The 20,884-nt window shown below is 37.3% G+C and overlaps 2 protein-coding genes and 1 pseudogene across 3 annotated transcripts; 1 reads left to right on the plus strand and 2 right to left on the minus strand.

Annotated features, from left to right (window-relative positions):
• Nucleotides 1-303: 303 nt before the first annotated feature.
• Nucleotides 304-7,134, minus strand: LOC121766627 (annotated as a pseudogene).
• A 612-nt stretch (nucleotides 7,135-7,746) lies between these two features.
• Nucleotides 7,747-11,597, plus strand: LOC121768257 (choline transporter protein 1-like). Its single transcript, XM_042164690.1, has 10 exons — nucleotides 7,747-8,163; nucleotides 8,444-8,802; nucleotides 8,954-9,099; nucleotides 9,385-9,568; nucleotides 9,700-9,773; nucleotides 9,959-10,072; nucleotides 10,155-10,511; nucleotides 10,592-10,852; nucleotides 10,987-11,214; nucleotides 11,341-11,597. The coding sequence occupies exons 1-10, from the start codon at nucleotides 7,988-7,990 to the stop codon at nucleotides 11,524-11,526; spliced, it is 2,085 nt and encodes a 694-aa protein (XP_042020624.1). The 5' UTR covers nucleotides 7,747-7,987; the 3' UTR covers nucleotides 11,527-11,597.
• LOC121768256 (vacuolar sorting protein 39-like) lies at nucleotides 11,264-20,564 on the minus strand. Of its 2 annotated transcripts, XR_006043329.1 has the most exons (13): nucleotides 20,048-20,564; nucleotides 19,389-19,600; nucleotides 18,929-19,060; nucleotides 18,660-18,803; nucleotides 18,065-18,177; nucleotides 16,680-17,115; nucleotides 15,430-15,759; nucleotides 14,361-14,582; nucleotides 13,836-14,078; nucleotides 12,811-13,260; nucleotides 12,556-12,654; nucleotides 11,818-12,100; nucleotides 11,264-11,492 (listed from the first exon to the last, which is right to left on the minus strand). XR_006043329.1 is itself a non-coding variant. In XM_042164689.1 (12 exons), exons 1-12 carry the CDS (start codon nucleotides 20,496-20,498, stop codon nucleotides 11,894-11,896), a joined length of 3,039 nt encoding a protein of 1,012 aa, XP_042020623.1. In that variant the 5' UTR covers nucleotides 20,499-20,564; the 3' UTR covers nucleotides 11,711-11,893. The 2 variants fall into 2 exon arrangements, 1 of the variants encoding a protein (XP_042020623.1); XM_042164689.1 differs by lacking the exon at nucleotides 11,264-11,492 and having other exon boundaries at nucleotides 11,711-12,100.
• Between the last annotated feature and the right edge of the window lie 320 nt (nucleotides 20,565-20,884).

A 20,884-nucleotide genomic window follows, 5' to 3' on the forward strand; every position in this document is an offset into this window, starting at 1 on the left:
CACATTTTATTATAAAATCAATATAAAAAAGTGGGTCTCACGTTCCACTAACTCACTTCACTCACATTTTATTATAAAACCAATATAAAAAAATAGATCCCACCTTTCACTAACTTTTCCAACCAACTTTTCTTTACATTTCTTAACACCCGTGCCCACAATAAGAGTGACAATTATTGTAGGACGGAGGGAGTAACAATTGTTGTGATAATACTCCTATTTATACCCACTTTGGTAAACTTCTGGTTACAAAAATTAAAAAATACTACTATTGTCTTTCATAGAAATATTTATCCATTAGTATAAATTAACAAAATTAGCCTTGAAAATGACATTGTTTAAGCCGGTCTAAACCACATGTTAACAAGACAAGCAGAGAAGATGAAGAAGCAATTACAATTTGAAATAAAGGAAGAACATGAACCATTCAAAGTGCAAAATATGGAACGCTATTTTGTCATGACAAAAAAAATGGATAGGCACCAAAAGTGATAGTGAAACGTACATCAAGGCGTACGAGCACCCCCTAGATGGACGACATACATGGTTTCTCTTACGAGCATGCTCCTCGTGTCCGACATGCATATCCATACCAGCAGTCTTCGCGTTGCTGTGCTTCTTGGGGTAGACACTGCAGGCAGGCATACAAAGTTTTGCCTTAGTTCCCAACTCATGAGCAATAAACCAGCATAAACCAGTATAAACCAAAACACACATCTTCTAGTCTCATTAAAAAAACATCATCTTAATCTTGGTGAGATACTGAAACTCCGTAAAACTAAGAAAATGTCTGAGTAGGCGGCTTACATGTTTTGGCAATGTGATCCGGAACCAGTATAATAGAAATGCGACCAATTTGTCATAGCAATCGCTGCAATTACAGAAAACAAAATTACTCTTGAACGAATAGTGGCCAAATGCGTACTGCTAATAAAATTAGATTGACCATAAGCAAGGATCACAAAAAAACACACAATCAAACATGTTTTGCAATCAGCATGACCCAATTTAAACTACTAGTCTGTGAATTTAAAGATTAAAGATATTTCAAGTTTAGGCTTCCCTATAAATATGTCCCAATAATACGTTTCCCTGTGAGTTAGGGCTGAGCCGCTGAGTACAGATTTGATGTGATTACAGAAATAAAAATTGGAGGTAATGTATTACTAATTACTATAACCAAAAGACTGTTGTAATTGCAAACACACCTATAGTTAATTTCTAAGGCAATTAAGCTTAAATAAAAAAATGGATATCAACATTTTTTGCTCAGTGCCGAACTCTAAGAGCATGTAGACCCACTACATAGGGCTGGCAAATCGTGCGGATTGGGTCGTTATCGGGTCAACCTGATAATGACCCAACCCAATAAGGCCTAACCTGAACCCAACCTGTTAAGGAAACTGTAAATCCGAACACGAACCCGACCTGCTACCTTCAAATCCGAACACGACCCGCACCCGACACGAACCCGTTATCGACACGATATAATATGGGTTGACACGACACGATAACAACCCGAACCTGATATTACACGATTAAAACCTAATATTACACGATTAAACCTTAATTTTTAACCTAATTTACACAATTAAAATTCGTTTTATACTATTTAAACCTAATTTATAAGAAATTAAAACATTAAAGTAATATATATTTTTTAAAATAATAATAAAAATAATAATATTATTTCTTAATGGGTTACCCGTATCCGACCCGCATCCGACCCGAACCCAACCCGAAATTATCGGGTTCTTAATGGGTCAACCCGATAAGGACACGGATCCAATAAGACTTGACCCCAACCCAATAATTTCGTGCGGATTCGTGTCGGATTATCGTGTCGTGTCGAAAATTGCCAGCCCTACCACTACAAGGAGAATATAACCAAGAGCAGGGAAACGTATAAAATAACTCACCGGCAAACATAGGTCTGGGAAGTAATCGTTTCAGAGTGATTCAACAGAAGCCTCGTCCTGTCTGGAAGAGAGAAACAAAAAATCATGAACTTCGTACGGACCATGAGTTTTGTCAAGAGTTGGATAATGTTTTTCTAATAAGTGTTTTCAAGCCCCGATAGGGATATTACCTACTTCCCGGTTACTCATTTTTGTTATCCATTCTGAAATCACATCCTGCAATGGTCTTCCCATCTGCATGATACATTTCTCTGTTATCTGCAGAAATTAAAGGACAAGTAAATAGAAAGGAAAAAAGAGAGATAAAAACAATACTATAAGAAAAGGAGAATAAAGCATAAAAGAAGTTCCATACATCTTGTTCATGACGATTCTTTTCATGTGCTAAAAATGGTAATCTAGTGAGAGAATGGGCAGCAATCTGAAACATGAAAAAATGTCAATCAAGAACCAATAGCACATGAAACTAAGGCCTATCTGTAAGATATTTCCATGTGTCGGTTTTAACATTTTCCTAACCCTATGAGGTTAGACAAGAAACAGAAATAAGGAATCTAAACTTCCTCCACACTGGTCACTTATTATGACATTATACTAACACTTTCCAAAGTCAATGAGTGTGTTACTTCGCAAAACTATATTAATGCCTTTTATGTCTTCTAGACAGCTGTATAGACTTTGAGATTCCATCACAAAATAATTTTCCATGCTTAATCAGTGCGAGAGCAATATCTCATTTGATTAGGAGGGAGCAGGAAGTTTTCTGAAAGAACCGTTTATGTTTGGCATGGTTTCAGTGCCCCCCTTTACGGCTCAGAAACTCTATTTCTACCTGGAACTATTTCAGGCATTCCTCCTAACTAATAAGTACTTCTGATTATAATATCACACATTAGGTAAAAAGTAAGTAGTAACAAGAAAATATACAATCTTGAGGTAGCCAACAAGCATAGATTGTGAATGATGGAAGAGGTTAAAATAAAAGGATGTGCTTACAGGCTTTAGAGTTTCTTGATTGCATACAGGATAGACATCAGAACCAGCAGCCCCCATAGCATGCCAGTAGACACCACTAAATGCTCGGTCACATCCTAAACGTGTAAAAGGAGAAGCCATCCACACTGAACAGTTCATCAAAAGTTCAAAACATAATAAATAAAGAAGGATGATCTGTAATCTAACATTTTCATAGTCTGCTCATATTTTATCCATGAGTATACTTCTAAGCATCACATAGACCTCCTTAAGAATTCCCTTTTGAGCCATATAAACCCTCATGGGGGGCGTTTACTTTGAGTGATGGGATGGATAGATAAAAGTAATTCATGCCAATCTACCATTTACTTCAATGGATTGATGAATTTTGATATTGTTTAACCATATTATCCTTCAAATATTCAAACCTATGCTTTATCAATTTATCCTATCACTCAAAGTAAGCATCACCTTACTATATCTGTTTAGTAAAAGTAACATGTACAGGGGCAAAAGGAAAATTACAGTGCTGCGGCACAGGAGCATTTTATCTGGAAGGCATCATGCCAGAGCATGCTTGACATTGAAGATGAACTGTTCTTTCATTGCACTGAAAACCACCATATTCTCTATCTGAGCCACATAAATTGATTATCAATATCCGGTAAAAGCTTCAAAAGTTTGACTAATGGTAAAAATCTTAAATTCAAATACTATTAAGAAGAGAGAGTATATTAGAGACAGCTACAAAAGTCAACCCCATAACGTGAATTTGAAGTCTTCCAATGTGACTGATAAAACAGCTGGACTATTATACATGAGTATCCTTTAGGCTTTAAAGCTAACATAGTTTTTGGTGAGACACTTTGCAGTATGCATGTCAAGGCGTCAAGCCAGTGAAGCAGTTTCTAACAGAAAAAACAAGATTATCTATGACCTTGACATACATCAATACATTTGAGGAGGGGCCCAGCCTCCCAGTGGTTCTTTCACAGATAGAAATATATAGGAGTAATACTTACGAGGGATGACTTAATTGTTGAACAGGAATCCAAAAGTACAAGCTCTTCATCCGAACACCTTAGAGAAGAATCGGATTGCAATATATCCTGCATGATAATAGGAGGAATTGAAGTGCAAAAGGCCAATGCCAGCAAACCAAAGTATAAAGTCCATTTAAAATATAAAAAGCTTCATAAATATATGCTCAATACAACAATAAAAGAAGGGAAGAGGAGGGGGAGGCGGGACATGAAAATAATATACTCTCCAAGTCTTGGCCATCTAAAACTGAATAGAAATAACCAAGTAAAAGAAAACAAAATAAGAATCATACGACTAGCCATTATAGAACTAGAGAATGTTACTAGAGGTGAAAAGTAAACAAACTAGGCATAACATCCTTTTCAAGATCTGAATCTGTTGAACTGAACTACCCACAACAAAAGAAATGAAATAGAAAGGAAGACCCAGTACCTCTTCTATACCGTGCAAAAAATGGTTTCGTCCAACAAATTGCACAACTGATCTGCATTGAGGACATATAACACTAGCACGTCTTTCTTGACTCCTTTTTAGCCACTCTGAAAAGCACCCATTGCTGAATACGAGAAGCCTGATTAAAGCCTGATTAGATATTAAGATGGTCAAACAGAAAAAAATAGCTACATGAAGATATCGGAGTAACATACCAGAAATTGTGGGGACATGGTGCGGCAGTTACTACATCATGCCAAACATTTAGGCATATTGAACACTTGGCGTGCTCGGGATCTAGAGTTATCTACCAAAAAAGGAGCATTTACTAAAAAATCTAATCCAAATTGATGCTGGCAGTTAGCATAAAAGAAAAGGAAAATTCTGATACTTGTATTAGTTGTATAACAAATACCAAGAAGCAGGCTAGCTGCTTTCTACCTTCAGCTGTTTCTTGCAAATTTCTTTTGCAGGCATTACTTTGAACACATACCTCAAGAACCCTGTACCAATAAAATGCAGAAGTAAGGAGTCTTAAAGTTGTTGCCTTGTGGAACATAAATACCAACACAAGTGTTCCATGTTTAAGTGATGCTAGCAAAAATAGATAATTTTTATGTTGAAAACTTCTTAATCTGCTTCCCGAGCAAGAAGACAAAAAAACCAGAAGGATGGACTAGTTTCCCATGATACTATGATAGCAACTCGCTATTAGCACATATAAAATGATTTAGCAATGAAACCATTCTAACAGCATATTATGTAATCAATATAATTTAAAAAAGTGATTTTCACTAATAAGATATGGATAGTTTGCAAGAGTTAATATTAATAACTAGTATTTAGATGTGAAAAAGCTGAACTGTTGCACCAATGTATTACTGTACTTGTCACTATGTGTATATAAGAACATAAGGAATAAGACTTGATACAAATGGGCTATATCAACTCTCACCATCGGCCACGGGACCCAGAATCCTTTCGCTGCCACACTCGTATCATCTTCTTTGACAACTGCACCATCAACAAGGATCGAACTACAACTAGTTTCACAAGAAAAGGTGTAAAGTTCTTAGATCTTTATATAAAATTGAAAAATAGCATGAAAAAAAAGCAGTTCGCTACTACATAGATTAGCTGATAGGTCGATTCTGCTAAGAAGCATTGCAAAAGGACAACAGCAAGAAAGGAAGCATAGGTACACGATTCTAGGTAACCTGGCCAGCGGACATAATAATCAGAAAGTAAAATGGGATGAAATATATGACATCCAGACAGACAGCAACAAGTAAGTCCTCTGCAAGGGTCAAATTTCATGTAAGAGGAAGGATAATTAACCACGCATCACAAGTCCTATCCATCAGAAGTAATGTTTTGTTAGGGTACTCCCAATGGTATACCCAAAAAAAGAAGCTTCGACTTGTCCACATGAATGCCACAGCAAAAATTAAAATCTATCATCTTTTTTTAATTTGTCACTCCAATGGTGTACCTAGAAACTTCTATACCGCCACGTAAGGTGTCTCTCCAATTGTTAAAATTATGATGGAACAAACCAAAGTAGCATGCATGCCACTTATAACTCGTAAGACTGTTATACTACGTACTATGTTTCAAACACATCCATGCCATATGATAAAAAAAAGTAGATGCAAAGATAGATCATCCTGAATACCAAAAACTACAATTATAAGGCCAGCTGCTTGGCTTTTGCAAGAAACTTTTACTTGATTCATAAATAGGAGTTGTCACTGTCAAGTTTACTTAAACAAAGTTAATCATTTCAAACATTTTGTGAAATGCTAAAAGAAATTTCTTACTGAACACCCAAATTACTCATCAGACTTGAACTATACTAGGGTGGATAAACAACGTACCACTTATTCTTCATTAAGGCAGAGTTATAATCCTTCTCCATAGTTATCTGGCACCATACTTGCTTTTCACATGGATGGGTTTTTATGTCTGAGCAAATTGTCTACTCATTCAATCTCAATTCTATATCCAGATAACTCGAGTTCAATGGCACTGCAAAAAAAAGTTCTGGTAAATATGTTTGCTGGACATCTAAACTCTGGGAGATCCTAGAGAGATCATCAATACCCAAAATCAAGGTAGATAAGTTGAATAAAAGACTAAACTTTTTTTTGCAACCTAAAGTGATCATCTTCAACCAAGATACATTCAACTTAGAAAACCGCTTTATATTGTAAACTTAAGCCACATAACAGCCAAATTACATTACATTTATATGATATTCCTTTCTGTTTCCTTCTTCCTGAAATGTCTTCACTAGGGGATGGAAAGTTTCTTCAAGATACATTTCAGAATCCAAGAAACCACGATTATACAAAATCATGAAATGCGAAAGAAAACCCATAATTCATAGTTAATGGACTAGTGAAATGAGTAGGAAAAACAGAAAAATCCGTCATGCAATTACATAGTTCATTCCAACGCATAAAGATTGAGAAAAGCAGTCAAACACTGAAAGATAAATTCATCTCGAGTGAATAATTTTTTTTTATTTCGTCAATTTTCTTGCTACCTAGTTTAGCCCAGACGTCGGCACTGGAAAAACTGGAGCCAGAGGCTTCCCCTTTCTCCATTGTTGGTGCTTAATGAGGCCCTAAACAGTCTCTGTTGATTCGGAAACGTGCGCTCAAATCCAATGTTTGGTTTTGTGGAATGTTCTCTCTACATCTCGAGCTTTTAAAATTAGACTAAAGTCTATTTTTCATTTTAAAAGCAAATTCATTTTATGATTTTGATATTTTACGACAGATTACAGAGGTTCAAGTTTTGATGCCCGGCCAAAGATCATGAGTTCGAGTCCACCGACTTAGAATTATGTTCGTTTGCCAATTAAGAAAAGGAATATTATAAATTTATTATTTTTTTGTCTTTAACATCACACTAAATAGCTTTAGGAACTGTACTTTATAAATTGATCATATTTTTGTCTTTAAATGAAGGTTAATTTCAACATTTAAATTGAATATGGCTCGAATTAGTGCACCAACCGAGCGTGATTTCGAGTTATTTTTGCTTGATTTTGGAGGTGGTCAATTTATGTTCTTTGGATTTCTGATTGATTTGATTAAATTTGCTTGATTTTGGAGGTGGGCCTCTTTGGTTTTTGTGAGTTCGATTTGAGCTATTCTTATTAATCAAACAAAATTATAAAAACACGATCTTGTTATTTCCAACACATAAACCAAATGTGCATTCAAGAAAAAAAGGACATAATAGTATGTAGGTAAAATATTTGCTAGCCATCTTTATCAGCATTTATTTTCCAACTTTTTTCTTATCAAATAAAATCCCAGCGCGAAATTCTAACTACTCCAGTATATGGATTTGCGCGAAATAATTAGAAAAGGAAATGTTATAAATTCGAAAAGCACCGTTGGCAGTGAAAGAATTTAAATAAGATTGCACCACCTGATTTTGTTTTATACTGTCATTAGTAATTAATAGAAATGGATTAGCAACCATGTTGGACTTCTGTCGCTTTCAGTTTTCACACAGTCCTCTCTTTTCCACCGTCCCTCCGCTCCCCTGTTGCAGAAGAGCCAGCAGGTATAGTATACTGTAAGCCTGTGTTGGGGCCAGAGATGGGGAAGTATCCATCATCCACTGATTCGAATGGTGGGATGGGGAATTCAAACAATGATATCATCAAGCACAGCAGGAAATGCAGAGATTTGGTGTTTCTTGTCATATTCATCGCCTTTTGGATTGCAATGATTGTTAACTCCAGCTTTGCTTTCAACCAAGGAAACCCATTGAGGTAATCAGATGCATCTGATTCACCTTTGCGTAATCCTGATCTACTTCTTCAATCCCTGTTAAATGAAAAATGTTTATGAAGAAAGTTTACATTTTTACATTTGGGAGTTTCATGGTATGACTAATGTGTTTGTTCATACATTCTTTGTGTTTGCTTGTGTGTATGAATCCTCATGCTGGAGACAGTTGTTTTCGAAAAATTGTATCTTGAGCTCTTCAGAATTAGGCTTGTCCTGAACATTGTGAATGTTTCTAATTTTTTTTGATTGCATGTGTGGCAGACTAAACTATGGGCTGGACTATAAAGGGAATGTTTGTGGTGAAAGACATGGTGATCAGGATCTGCGTAAATTGGAAATTAGATACTGGTTGAATACCAATCAGGTTTACCAAAGTGGTGCAAAGGACAGCAAATTCGAGCTCTCCAATGCTCGGAGTATTTGCTTGATGGACTGTCCCATCCCATCCGAAGACTCCCTCAATTGGGTCTGTGATTATCCAGAAGGAGATATCCGTATATCATTGGATGATTGGACTGATAGAAATTATGATTATTTTGCGGACCTGACCCCTGAACTCAGGAACACTTCTCTTCAGCTGCAGGGTCCTTGCTATCCTGTTATATTTCCTAGTGTCAATGGTAAATTTCTACCATTATTGACCTTTTGCTTCGAGATTGATCCTTTTGTTTTCTGATAATATCTCTATGGAGTAGTTTTTCTTATCTTCTTTATAAAAATTATATCTTTATCTTACTTAATATACTAGTCTTCTTCGACTTCTGTCGTCAGTTTACTGGACCTGCCAGTTCATTGCACGAGCATCAAATGTATCTTTGAACCACTGGGAGCAGATGGGCGGAGTGAAAGTTATAGAGGATATCGCAATTGACCGATCTATCCACAAATCAGTTAGCTCTAGGTCATCAGTACTAAAGGTTAGATGCCAAAACTGCGAGCCTGAAGTCCATCTCCATTTCACTCCTGTAGTTGAAAATTCCTAACAATTTAGGACGCTTCCTGATTTGTTTCTCTTTAACGAAATTTATGCAATATCTACTCCGATTACTGTATTCATGTGTATATGAATCTTTATGGTTTCAATATTGTTGGGGACTAAACATTATGTAGACTTGAACTTGGATAGATTTGATTGGTGGTAACCCTACCGTTACATTCTCTAACCTCTACTTACAAAATATGGCTACCCTGTCCATCTACAGAGATATGTGGCCGATGTTGGGAAAGCTTGGCCGGTACTGCTTGTTTGTGGAGGATTTCTGCCACTGTTCCTATCAATCATATGGCTTTTAATGATCCGTCATTTCGCTGCTGGGATGCCATGGTTCACTGTATTTTCTTTCAATGTCCTCATGGTATCCGTGACAATGTTTTACTATATGAAAGGTTTGCTTATTATCCCTTAACACTCTTTGAAGAGGCTTATTGGAAGTTGAGAAAGCAAACTTCTGTTTCAGTTTTTCCCAACTGTTTGAATGATTGGATCAGGTATCTGAACTTGTTATGTTTCTCTTCAGCTGGATGGATTGGAAATGACGCCATCTCTCCAATCATTGGTGAGCACGACCCGTATTATCACGTGTCAGCAAGGGTACGACTTATAATCTTGATGCTCTTGCGTGAAGGTTGGATTCCAAGTTGGAGTTTTTGCATTTAGTAAATTCAAACCTTCACAGCAAGATACTCTCCTTCCGATTTTGATTCCCCACTTTTCATTACCGAACTCAACCTGTTATGGTATTCACTACATCAACATTCCCGTTTGTGTTTTTTCAGGAGTTGAATCATCTCCATGTAGCTGCTGTTTTCATGACCATTTTGATGATTGTCGCGTTTCTCTCTTCCATCGCTATAGTCCGCCGTATTCTCATGGCAACATCTGTCTTAAAGGCAAGTTCTGAGAACTTCTCAGACTAAGTCTTACTTGCTTGCTCAGATCTTATTGTCCTAATTAGTTCAATTGTATATATAGGTTGCTGCTAAGGTCATTGGAGAAGTTCGGGTGTTAATAATTTTCCCAATTATACCGTATACCATGCTAGCTGTTTTCGTTATGTTCTGGTTGTCAGCTGCCCTTCATCTTTTTAGTTCCGGAAGTGTACTACAAAACGACTGCGGTGCTAACTGCTGCGCTTACAGTCTCAAAGAAAAGAGGCTGAGCTGTAATAGTTGCTGTGGCTATAGCATTCATTACACTTCCCATATTGCTGCTGCAATCCTTTTCCACCTATTTGGTGGCTATTGGGCCACCCAATTCTTTCTAGCATGCTCGTCAACTGTGGTTGCTGGTTCAGTCGCTTCATATTATTGGACTCGAAGAGAAACTTCGGTAAGACACTGGAAGAAACTTCAAAAATCCCCTTCCTGTTTTTTTCTCATGATGAATCTTCCTCTCGTCTCCGTGTGCAGCCTGAGCTCCCCTTTCTTCCTGTTTTTTCTTCGATGAAGAGGCTTGCTCGATATAGCCTAGGATCAGTTGCTCTTGGTTCTCTAATTGTGTCTTCTGTTGAATCAACACGGTTCATACTTGAAGCTCTTCGTCGTAAGCTTAAGCATGTTGATTCCATGCCTGGAAGCTGGATGAGGAAGGTGATGTATCAAACTTCGCAAGGCTGTGTGAGGCTTATCGGATGCATCATCAAGTCTGTGAACCATAATGCTTACATTATGGTAAGTTGAGAGTGTGTTTGTCAGATTCATAATTGCTCTGAGATGGACAAGGAAGCACGGGATCCAATTCGATGCAACTGTTTACGTGATGCTAAAATGTCACTGATGATCTATCATATGCTTCTTTTCTCCAGATTGCAATAACAGGGAAAGGTTTTGTGAAAGCTTCTGAGATGGCAACAGAGTTGATAATGAGCAACATTCTTCGGATTGGGAAAGTGAACGTGATAGGGGACGTGATTCTCTTCCTTGGGAAGCTCTGCGTGAGCCTTTCCAGCGCGCTTTTCGCTTTTCTAATGCTGGACACACACAAATACAAATCTGCACACAACAAGATCACATCCCCTCTGTTTCCTGTACTGGTATGCTCTGTTTTTCCGAGAGCTTCACTTTTCATGATTAATGCATACATGATTGTGAATTTTGATCTTAAATGAGAGAAATAATCAAAAGTAAACGCCCCGTTACTGATGAAGTTGATTGTACAGGTTTGCTGGGGGTTCGGTTACATAGTGGCGACTCTGTTCTTCGGAGTGGTGGAGATGTCTATCGACACGATGATCCTTTCGTTCTGTCAGGACTCGGACGAACACCAAGGAACTGCTCAGTATGCTCCTCCTTTGCTTATCGAGACTCTCAACTGCCAAGATGAGATGCAAAGATTGACACAATGAGCATTTTTGGTTCGGTGCTTGTTTTCTGTTTCTTATTAGCTTAAATTAAACCACTTTTGCTTATCCTCTCATTTTTTTGCTAACCAGCTTCTTACAACCATGTATGGTCCCATCTTTCATATAATACATAGCAAATATGCCAAGGTGTGATTCGAGGTTTCCGCACAATTGGACATAAACCATGTAAGAGAAAACTATAAACAATATAGAACGCGAAAATGTGGAAACAAACGCTGAACTGTCACACTGAAGCCACGCGCAAGAAATAAAAAAAACTGTGATGTAAAAAACCTGAGGTAAGTTTTTGAAATGGGCTATGTCCAAGCACTCTGGATAGGTACACAACCCAACAAATCTCAAATCAGTGTCATCTAACTTGGAACGGTGAGCGTGCGCCTTTTCCCCCAGTCTTCATACTCTGTGAATCTTTGAAGCATACGAAATGGACAAGTGTCTTTCCATTTGGATAAACTGCAAACACGCTGGTTCCTATTTTTTTGTTGCAAAGCGAACACATACTATCACCACTAATCTTCACTGCATTCTTCCTTTGGCTATAGAGATCTTCTTTGACCTGTTTGCAGAACCAACGATCGTGAAATATCACATATATAAGAAAACTACTATGTACGTAGTTAGACCTTTGATTTGTTTGCAGCATATTCAGCGATCATGCATCATCATTTATACAAAACAAAACTGTGTATGAAGAATTCACAAATGCTAAGGAGAGTTAAGTATTGGTCTACTGTCACCTACATATTTTAACTAACATAGAAGAAAACATGGAGCATAACTAACTAAGCCAGAGACCAAAAATGAAAAGAATTAAAGCTTAGTTTTGGGATTGCCTCATCAATTAAAGAGAGTAATGCAACATATAAAGTCATTTTAGACAAATTGCACTACCTTATGCAACGAGCCAAACCTAGGTTGCAAACGAACATGTTTTCATAATCATACTGTATTTTAAAAGTTGGCTCGGAAGTGGAATGTTCTATTTTTTACAGACATTTCAAAAGAACATACCTGTAGGTTCTCACTCTCTCTAAGGCTCTTTATGACTGAAAAATTCCTGTATACTTCGCTGGATTTTCTTAAAAGAGGTCCAAGGAAAGGAAGTAGATTCTGCAGTGAGCCCAAACCGATGCATTAAGAAAGAGAGAGAATTAAATATTAATAGAACAAGATAACATTTACCCTTAACTAATACAGATTTTAAAAATAAGCATGCATCTCATGCATATCTTATCTAACAAGTACTCTGTTTGACAAGGGAGTAACCTTCAGCTTAGTTTCCCTAGGAAGCAGTCTTAGAGCCTGAGCTCCATTTATTCGATCCCATCTTTGGCCCAACAAATCAAGAACCTTATCGAGCATAATGGTAGAAGTTCCTTCCTCATTATCATTGGCATCGTCAGTATCATAATCACTTTTTCCACTGTCAGTGCCACTTTGGCTGATACGTGTCTCCGCAGCACCCTCAATTTGCGCAATCTTTTTTGACAGGCGACCTTTATTTTTAACAGCCACATGAACAACCTTGTGGAATGCAGAACTTCGGTTGGATGTCAAGCTAGTAATTCTCTTTTCAAAGTTTTTCGTAGTCCTCTGAGGATTCAGATATATTTGTAGTAGAATAAGGTAAATGTTTCCATGAGATTTCCCTGAGTGTAGAGGTCCCGATTCATATATCCGATCACAGTAGGACAACGCCAATTCAGGAACATTAAGCTGAGACGGAAGACACAGAGGCAGATCAGTAAAACTAAAATTACGAGCAGAAGGTAAAATGCACATAAATTTTATGGCCTGATATTGCAAGGAAAACAAAAGTCTGCATCAGCCATCAAGTGTTCTTCTGACATGCATTACATGTGACACATGTAGAATCTAACTTTTAAGATCTACAAGGTAATTAGAACTAGCACACGAAGCAAGAACCAGCTCCACTTTTCACTCTCACATACTTTAAACCCAAGATGATAATAGACCATGCAGAACCATTAAAGCTAAAGAGAACATCACGGAACATGATTGGTCCATAGAAAGTTCTTGTGACTTGACTAACAACTAACAAGTCTCCAAAAGTGTGTGATTACAGTAGTTAATCTAGTATTTTGCACATGATCCATCTAAAACCTTAGGAGAATCACCTGATTCTATCTCTAGTAAGGATGATTCTGGAAAGAAGTCAGGAACATGGGGAAACAAATCACTTATTCTAGCAATATTAGCAGGTTCATGAGAACTGTATATAATTTATCAGGTGCCTGATTTCTAGGAAGATGATGTTTTTAATAAAGTACCTTGTGAACATAAATCGAAAGAGCAAGCTCATGTTGGTTCATCTTTCCCAACAAAATTGCCCGCTCTTCATACAAGGCATCTGGCGGAAGACGCTTCAACAAAACCTCAGGGTTGTACCCAGAGATACCCTCCAAAGCAGACAACAGCTTCTTCCTTGTAGGAGAAAAAGCTTTCTCGTCCCACTTTTGTTGAGAATTAAGATCTTTGTACCAATCAAGCACTTCTGACAGGTATATTTGCATCTGTAAATATTCAGTTAGTGAACAGAGCCTATTAAACTTTGTACCTAATACACCAGAAACCTTTCATTGTTTCAGTTGTGGGCACCATCTTAGTATTAAGATTTATGACAAAATAAAAAACTAAACTGAACCCTGAACTTCCACTTTTCACACTAGACAAGTACCAAATGACTGCATAAAAATATGTGACTAACTATAAATGATGGAATATACTAGTATTAGATAACTGGGCTGTCAGGGGAACTTCCTAACCAGATGCAAAAGAAGTAATAATATCCGTACCATTTCATTCTGGAGGTTCCCGGAGACACTGCTCTCATTCATTGCAAGCATAAGTTCCAAATATGTAGTCTGCATATTTGGAGCATGCTGTTTCAGATAAGAGTTCACTAAGTCTGCTTGAATATTTCCAGACAAGAACAGCTCAATAGTTTGTGAGGGGCAGCTTTCAAGGACGAGCATAGAAAATTCCAGGACAAGTATCGGATCTGTACCACAGAGAGGCTGAAAAAGGGAAAAAATACACAGAAATATTATCAGTAAAGGTCATGATAGAGTGAGGGCAGAATGCAAATAGAAATACGATAAAATATGATAACTCTCCTCAAACGAGGCCAGCGACAATTTGTCCAGAATACAGTATAGTTCACGGTACCTAAAAGGAGAATAAAAGACCCCTATAAATACTACTAAGACCATGTACAATGGGCTGATGCAGACATAGTCAGAAGAGCAATGAAATACTATCAAACTAACATACACTCTGATTTCTGCAGCCACAACCATGCTATTGGGGATTTTAGTACACAGCATCTTCCTTCCCTTCTTTAGTACAAATCTAAATGAGAAGATATTATTCCTATTACTTCTCTTAGAAGCTTCCTTAGATACATCTCAGATGATACTGGTATTGACCTTACTTGAATTACCTAAATAAAATAAAACTCAAGTAAATTACTGTCACCTACTTCAGCAGTTCACAAGAAATGTGATCATTCAATTCTAAGCTCGATAACATAAACTAAACTTCTTAGTGCACTTCTGTATTTGTTGTGTGGGTATTGGAACATCAACATGGAAAAAATAAGGAGATCAAGGCCTGTACGTTTAATAGCCTAGCAGAGACACTACAAGAAAACGTGAACATGACACTGAACTTGAAATTGTTCTCTGAAATCAGCATGTATATTAAGAAATTGTGTAAATAGTGACGAGAAACCTAGAAAACATAACTGGAATCCAGGAATGACATTTTATCATGTATAAAATCTAGACTGCCTTCCCTAAATTTATGCATTTGTGTTGAAACATCAAACTATATAAATAGTATGTGATGGCAATTAAGACTTACTTTAAGATAATCAATAATCATTTCAGGCTTAAACTTCTGTCCAAGTTCAGCTGGTGGGTTGTCTGAGTTTGAGTCTTCCACCAATTTGTGCAGAAGATTTAGTGCTTCATGATGCATGGCATTACATTTATACAGTTCTAGCAGACAGGCATGCTGATTCCTTTCCTGCAAAAACTCCTCACATATCCTTAAGTCACAATAATTGAGACCCCTAAGTAGTTCCAAAGCAGCTGAAGTTTGTCCTGTCAATAGAAGGGCCTGGAGTAATGCTGTATCAAGTATGGCTGCAGTGTCCCTAGCAACTGAGCTGATAGATACATTGGCTTGAGCCTACAAGACCCAGAAATAACAGTTAAAATGTCACCCAACTTGAGCCTAATGGCACAATTAGATTCAAGGCATGCTTTATGCAGTAACAGTAATAAATTTATAAAATTGAAATGAAATCATGCACTTCTCATGAAGGATTATTAAAAATGAGAAAAAGCAGGAGGTACATTGAAAATTTTCTAGTTTATATGCAAACTCAGGCCAATCCACGTCATCTATCCAGGAAAAATGGATAAAAAACTTAATAAATGCACTGCAATTCTTAAACATGCACAATATTCTGATAAAGATCATTGGTTGCAGATTTTTAGTACTTACTAGTATTAATTATTTTTTATTAGTTATTTGTATCATTGAGGAGTCTGTTTCTTTAAGGAGTCGAGTTTATTAGTGGTTAAGCTTTTATCTAATAGAGTTGAACCAGATGAGGAGTTTTTTTTCATTAGGGTTCAGTCAGCTCATCATTTATACAGTTATGTTCCTTACGCTTCATTCAATCAGAAATATAATTAAGGTTGAGCAAGTATGGTCTATGTTGTGGCCTCTTCGGAGGAGAGTTTTGTTTCAGTTCTTTTGTTTGTTTCTTATTGTTCTTTTCCATGAGCAACCGCCATTACTCTAACAAATTCATGGTGGAGTAAGTATAAAAAGATTCATATTTTGCAGAAACTTAAGTGCTATACAGCATTAGGACACATTAAGTACAATCATGTTTGAGACTTTTGAGTTATTACTTGATAATGTCTATTTTAGGGTATTTCATTCAACCCCCCTATTCACCTTGGAACAGGAAGAACACCTCTACCATTCATCGAAAACATGCATGAGCTATTAAAATGATATGGGTCCCATAAACTGCACTGACAATATAACTCCAGCACCTCAAAACAAATACAAATATAAATTAGCAAACTCCTTACCTTTCCCGTTTTCCTTGGCCGACCACTACCATAAGAAACAAAATTATGTCCTACGGCATCTGAAACAGCCTCCTCAGTTCCTTCTGCAGCAGCTTTTTCAACAATAATAAATCTTTTCCTCTGCAAGAACTTAATGAGAGCCATCAGAGTATTGTGGTTCATTTTCCTGGATTCAAGATCTGTTCTTTCCTCAGAATCTAGGGCATGAAGAGGAAGTGAAGATTCCATGTCATCGGACAAGCTTGAGGAACCTCTTGATAGAACTGGAGCATCTCCACCAACATCCATATATTGCTCAGGGTCAGGTATAACAGATGATTTGGGAAGAACGATTGATGGATACAAAGAAAGCACATAATTGATTTCCACTTGAGATGCATAAAAATGTTCCATTGCCTCCTCATAGTCCCCATTCTCAAATAAATAGTGAGCATATCTGAATAAATATGATTCAACATCATGCTTTAGGCATCTAATAAGTCATAAATAGCAGCATTTGCAGGACATGGCTTGAATTTTCAATTACATAGTGATCTCTTGTTCATTAGCTTTTAAAAACTAAGATCCGGCAGTCAAGATAGCAACAATCTAATGATGTTTTCGTTCTTAGTTACCTTTAATTTCCTTAATCTATTTAGTTATTTAGGGTTAGAAAAAGTGATGGATCACACTTTTCTGTGGGCTCCAAGTTATTTACTTGGGGTTCCAGTTTTTAGGTCCTGAAATAGTTATTAGCGTGTCAAGCTAGGAACATCATTTGATAATTATTTTGGGATAGCATCCACTGTAAGCCTTGTGAGAGGAGTTTGGGGAAAATCATGTTGTAGGGCCTAGTGAGAGGAGGGATTCTCTTTGTTTTTCTTGCTGACTATTTATTTCAATCGGATTTTCTTTGTTCCTCATTCACTATTTATCTTAATTACCTTTACTCTAGTCTCTATAACATTGGTCTGACCAGCCTAATAGAAAAGATGAAGGAGAAAACGATAGAGAAGGGTATTGAGTCGGTTGACTCAAGTTCAGTAACATTGGATCACATAATGACGAAGCTCAATTGCATTGAAAAGATTAATTACTACAAAGATAGTGTTGTTGTTACACATTTCCATATTTAATCGCCATGTTTACTAAAACTCCCATGATAATATCTCAATTCTGAATACCTAGGCAGTCTTCAAGTGTTTCGATATGAAATCAGTTAGAGGAGTCAGTCACCTCAGATAACCTAGGTCTTGACTTCCTATACAGAGATGTAAAGATATAGCCTTAACAAATCGCTGAGTTATTTCTAGCCCCTTTTGCATTTATATTATCAATTTAATGACCTTCACACCCAAATAGAGTAAGGGTGGAAAAAATACATTAGAACAAGGACCAATGTTTACCTAATATGAATTGACTGCTCCTTTGCGGCTCGGAGGTTTGAATCTTCTGGAGGAAGTAGCTTGCACAAAGCCAGTGCTTCCTCAAAGTTGCCTGAAGCTGTTAGTTGTACAATCTGGGTGGTAAGAAAGAAGAAAAAAGTCATTGAGGAAGTGATTGGATTTCTACTGAGCTTAAGCTTTTATTTTAAAAATAAATTAAGCTTTGATGCTAATTATTAGCTTCTAAGATTATGCTTTGCATCTCCTAAGTGTATTCCCATTGATGATTTATCCCTTACCTTATTATATTTGGAAAAAGAGAAAGCTGGAGAAGTGATCAGGACGTCTAAAGTTACTATATCTTGTAAGAACAGGAAACAATTACTGCATATATTTCTAGTAGCATTCACATAATGCTCATACGAATTTACATTATATAGTAGTAGCTTTAGATGATACATTACTCCAGACGTCAGCAAATGCAGTCATCATTAATTCACATATCAACTATCATTCTTAAGATATAAAAATTGAACGATTGAGGAAGTTAATAGCCATGAGACATGGGTGAACTAACTTGTATTGAACAAGCCATGAATTTTTAGAAAGGACATACCTGTGCCCCGATAGGAACAGGAAAGAAGCCATAAACGGAACTCTCTAATGCAACAACTATAACATGGGCACTCTGGAGGATCCGACGAACATTCCGGAGAACAACGGTCTGGATCAGTGGATAAGGATCACGAAGGGACCGTATCTACATCCAAAACGTTTACTTTAGAAGCCTTAATATAATTGATGTATTGAAAAAGGATAGAAGTATGGTTGATGTATTGAAAAGGATAGAAGTATGGAGTTATCTACAGTAAAGTGTAAAGATACCTCAATATGTCTTGGTAGAAGACCTACTGCATATGGCTTTTCGACAACAACTGCTGCAGGAGCCTCTGACCAGCAAATCCTGCCTTCCTGAAGAAGTTTTCCATTTTGGTCGACAAACACTCCAATATTATCCTGAGGAAAATAAAACAACTGAACTTGTTAAGTTCTGAAGAAGGATGCCAAAGAGCATTATTTTATCGAAAAGTGCTGCAAAATAGACGTAAGTGACCATGCTAAATGATAGCAATCTAATTGACTAAAACGTATAGAATGCATAAGAATTGGGCCCATCTTTCCCTTTATTCTTTAAAGGCCTTATAATGGAAGAGGGAAGTCCAAACTTTTATAGTCAGGATCTTTATTAAGTTGATGTGGGATAGAAAGGGCTTCAAGTTTAACACACCCCCGCAGTGTATTAACATGAATCAATCATAAGAACCACTGACAAAAAATGCATTACCTTCCCAAGAAGAAGCTCCCCTGATGGAAGAGATACGACCAAAGGCGAAGCAATCCTTCCAGAGGGGAACACCTCAGACAACACACCATTTGTGGAATTTAATATCACATACTCCTTTCGGATCCCCAGACATATATTCTCACCACACCATGACATTGATTTGACTGAATCGGGAACACCAAAATCTTTTACCTCTACGAAACCCCGCCCCCCTGCACAAACAACAAAACTCATAAAACCATAGGTCTATCCAGAAGAACCATCAACCATCAATTCACATATACTTGGCAGAAATCCTGGCAAAGACGTAAACTTGACCTTTGCAAAAACATGATAGATGGGGTATCATAATGAAACCACATACAAACATCCAAACCAACGAACAGGGATTCATTCAAGAGATCAAATTATAGTACAAAACTCAATTTTTTGTTCTGTTGATTTAATGTGGTCAACATCATTCAAATGTGACAAAACATCATCGTAATTCAGAACCCACTAAATCATATAGTAAAAGCTACCATCTTCATATTGGACACAGTGGTTCACAATTGAACTAGCTCCTCACCCCGGTCAACACAATTGCTAAACCTAATAATCCATATAAGCAAAAAACGGTTGATGAAAAACAGAATGTCGTTAAATTAACGATTACTCACCATCGTGTCTGAAGATGCAAACCCTCCTCTGGCGCGCAAAGCAGAGAAATCCGCGCCTCTCATCCCAAGAGTAGGCGTTGGCGCCCTTGGCCTTCGTGATCACGGCGAGAGTCTCGAAATTGGGGAGCCGGTGAAAGGCGATCGACTCCGAGAGCGAGAGGAGGAGCTCCCGCGACTTGAGGAACTCCATGGCGAGCATAGGCCTCCTAGAGAATCCATTGATCGTCCGCTCGAGGACGTAAGGCTCCTTCCTCAGCTCGGGGTACTGTAGATATAAATCGGAGGACGGCGTCGGAGATCGGGGGTCGTTGGCGGAGGACTCAGGGCAGTAAATGCGGAGGGAGCCGTCGGAGCAGGATAGAAGGAGGTTGTGGCCGTAGGATTCGACGGCGTCGATTTTGGCGGTGGAGTTGTGGAGGAGCTCGAAGGAATCATAGGCGCTATGCACCATCTTTTTATTGGATTTTGGAGAAGACAAAGTTTTGCCGGAAAAAGGAAGTGTATAGACCAGAAGCCAACGACGTCGTTTTAAGTGATGGGATGTGTTGCCTTTTTTTGGTATACAAGTACTCAAGCGTACATATGATTGAATTATGTATTTCTCTATGCACATAAATTTATATAGATAGAAAAATGGAAATATGAGTCATTTTTAATTCTTATACTTTTGAACAATTAGATAATGTACATCAATTATAAATTTATGTAACAATGTAAATAATATTGATGTAAAAATAAAAGCTTGATTTATTATTTTATTCATTTATTTGAAATTATAGAGAAAACGAGTAAATCGAGCTTTGATTTTTATGAATTTTGTGAAATTAAAAATTGTAA

The sequence above is a fragment of the Salvia splendens genome, chromosome 15 (assembly GCF_004379255.2).
Source record: "Salvia splendens isolate huo1 chromosome 15, SspV2, whole genome shotgun sequence".
NCBI classification, from domain to species: Eukaryota; Viridiplantae; Streptophyta; class Magnoliopsida; order Lamiales; family Lamiaceae; genus Salvia; species Salvia splendens.

What these genes read in the sequence shown, in the direction of transcription:
- LOC121768257 (XM_042164690.1), top strand. Translation starts at nt 7,988, where the DNA reads ATGGGGAAGTATCCATCATCCACTGATTCGAATGGTGGGATGGGGAAT. An exon ending in AACCAAGGAAACCCATTGAG is followed by an intron (nt 8,164 to 8,443) that starts GTAATCAGATGC and finishes CATGTGTGGCAG; the next exon opens with ACTAAACTATGGGCTGGACT. An exon ending in AATGTTTTACTATATGAAAG is followed by an intron (nt 9,569 to 9,699) that starts GTTTGCTTATTA and finishes GTTTCTCTTCAG; the next exon opens with CTGGATGGATTGGAAATGAC.
- LOC121768256 (XM_042164689.1), bottom strand. Translation starts at nt 20,498, where the DNA reads ATGGTGCATAGCGCCTATGATTCCTTCGAGCTCCTCCACAACTCCACC. An exon ending in CTAGGGAAACTAAGCTGAAG is followed by an intron (nt 12,655 to 12,810) that starts GTTACTCCCTTG and finishes GGCTCACTGCAG; the next exon opens with AATCTACTTCCTTTCCTTGG. An exon ending in GAGAGAGTGAGAACCTACAG is followed by an intron (nt 12,101 to 12,555) that starts GTATGTTCTTTT and finishes TTCTGCAAACAG; the next exon opens with GTCAAAGAAGATCTCTATAG.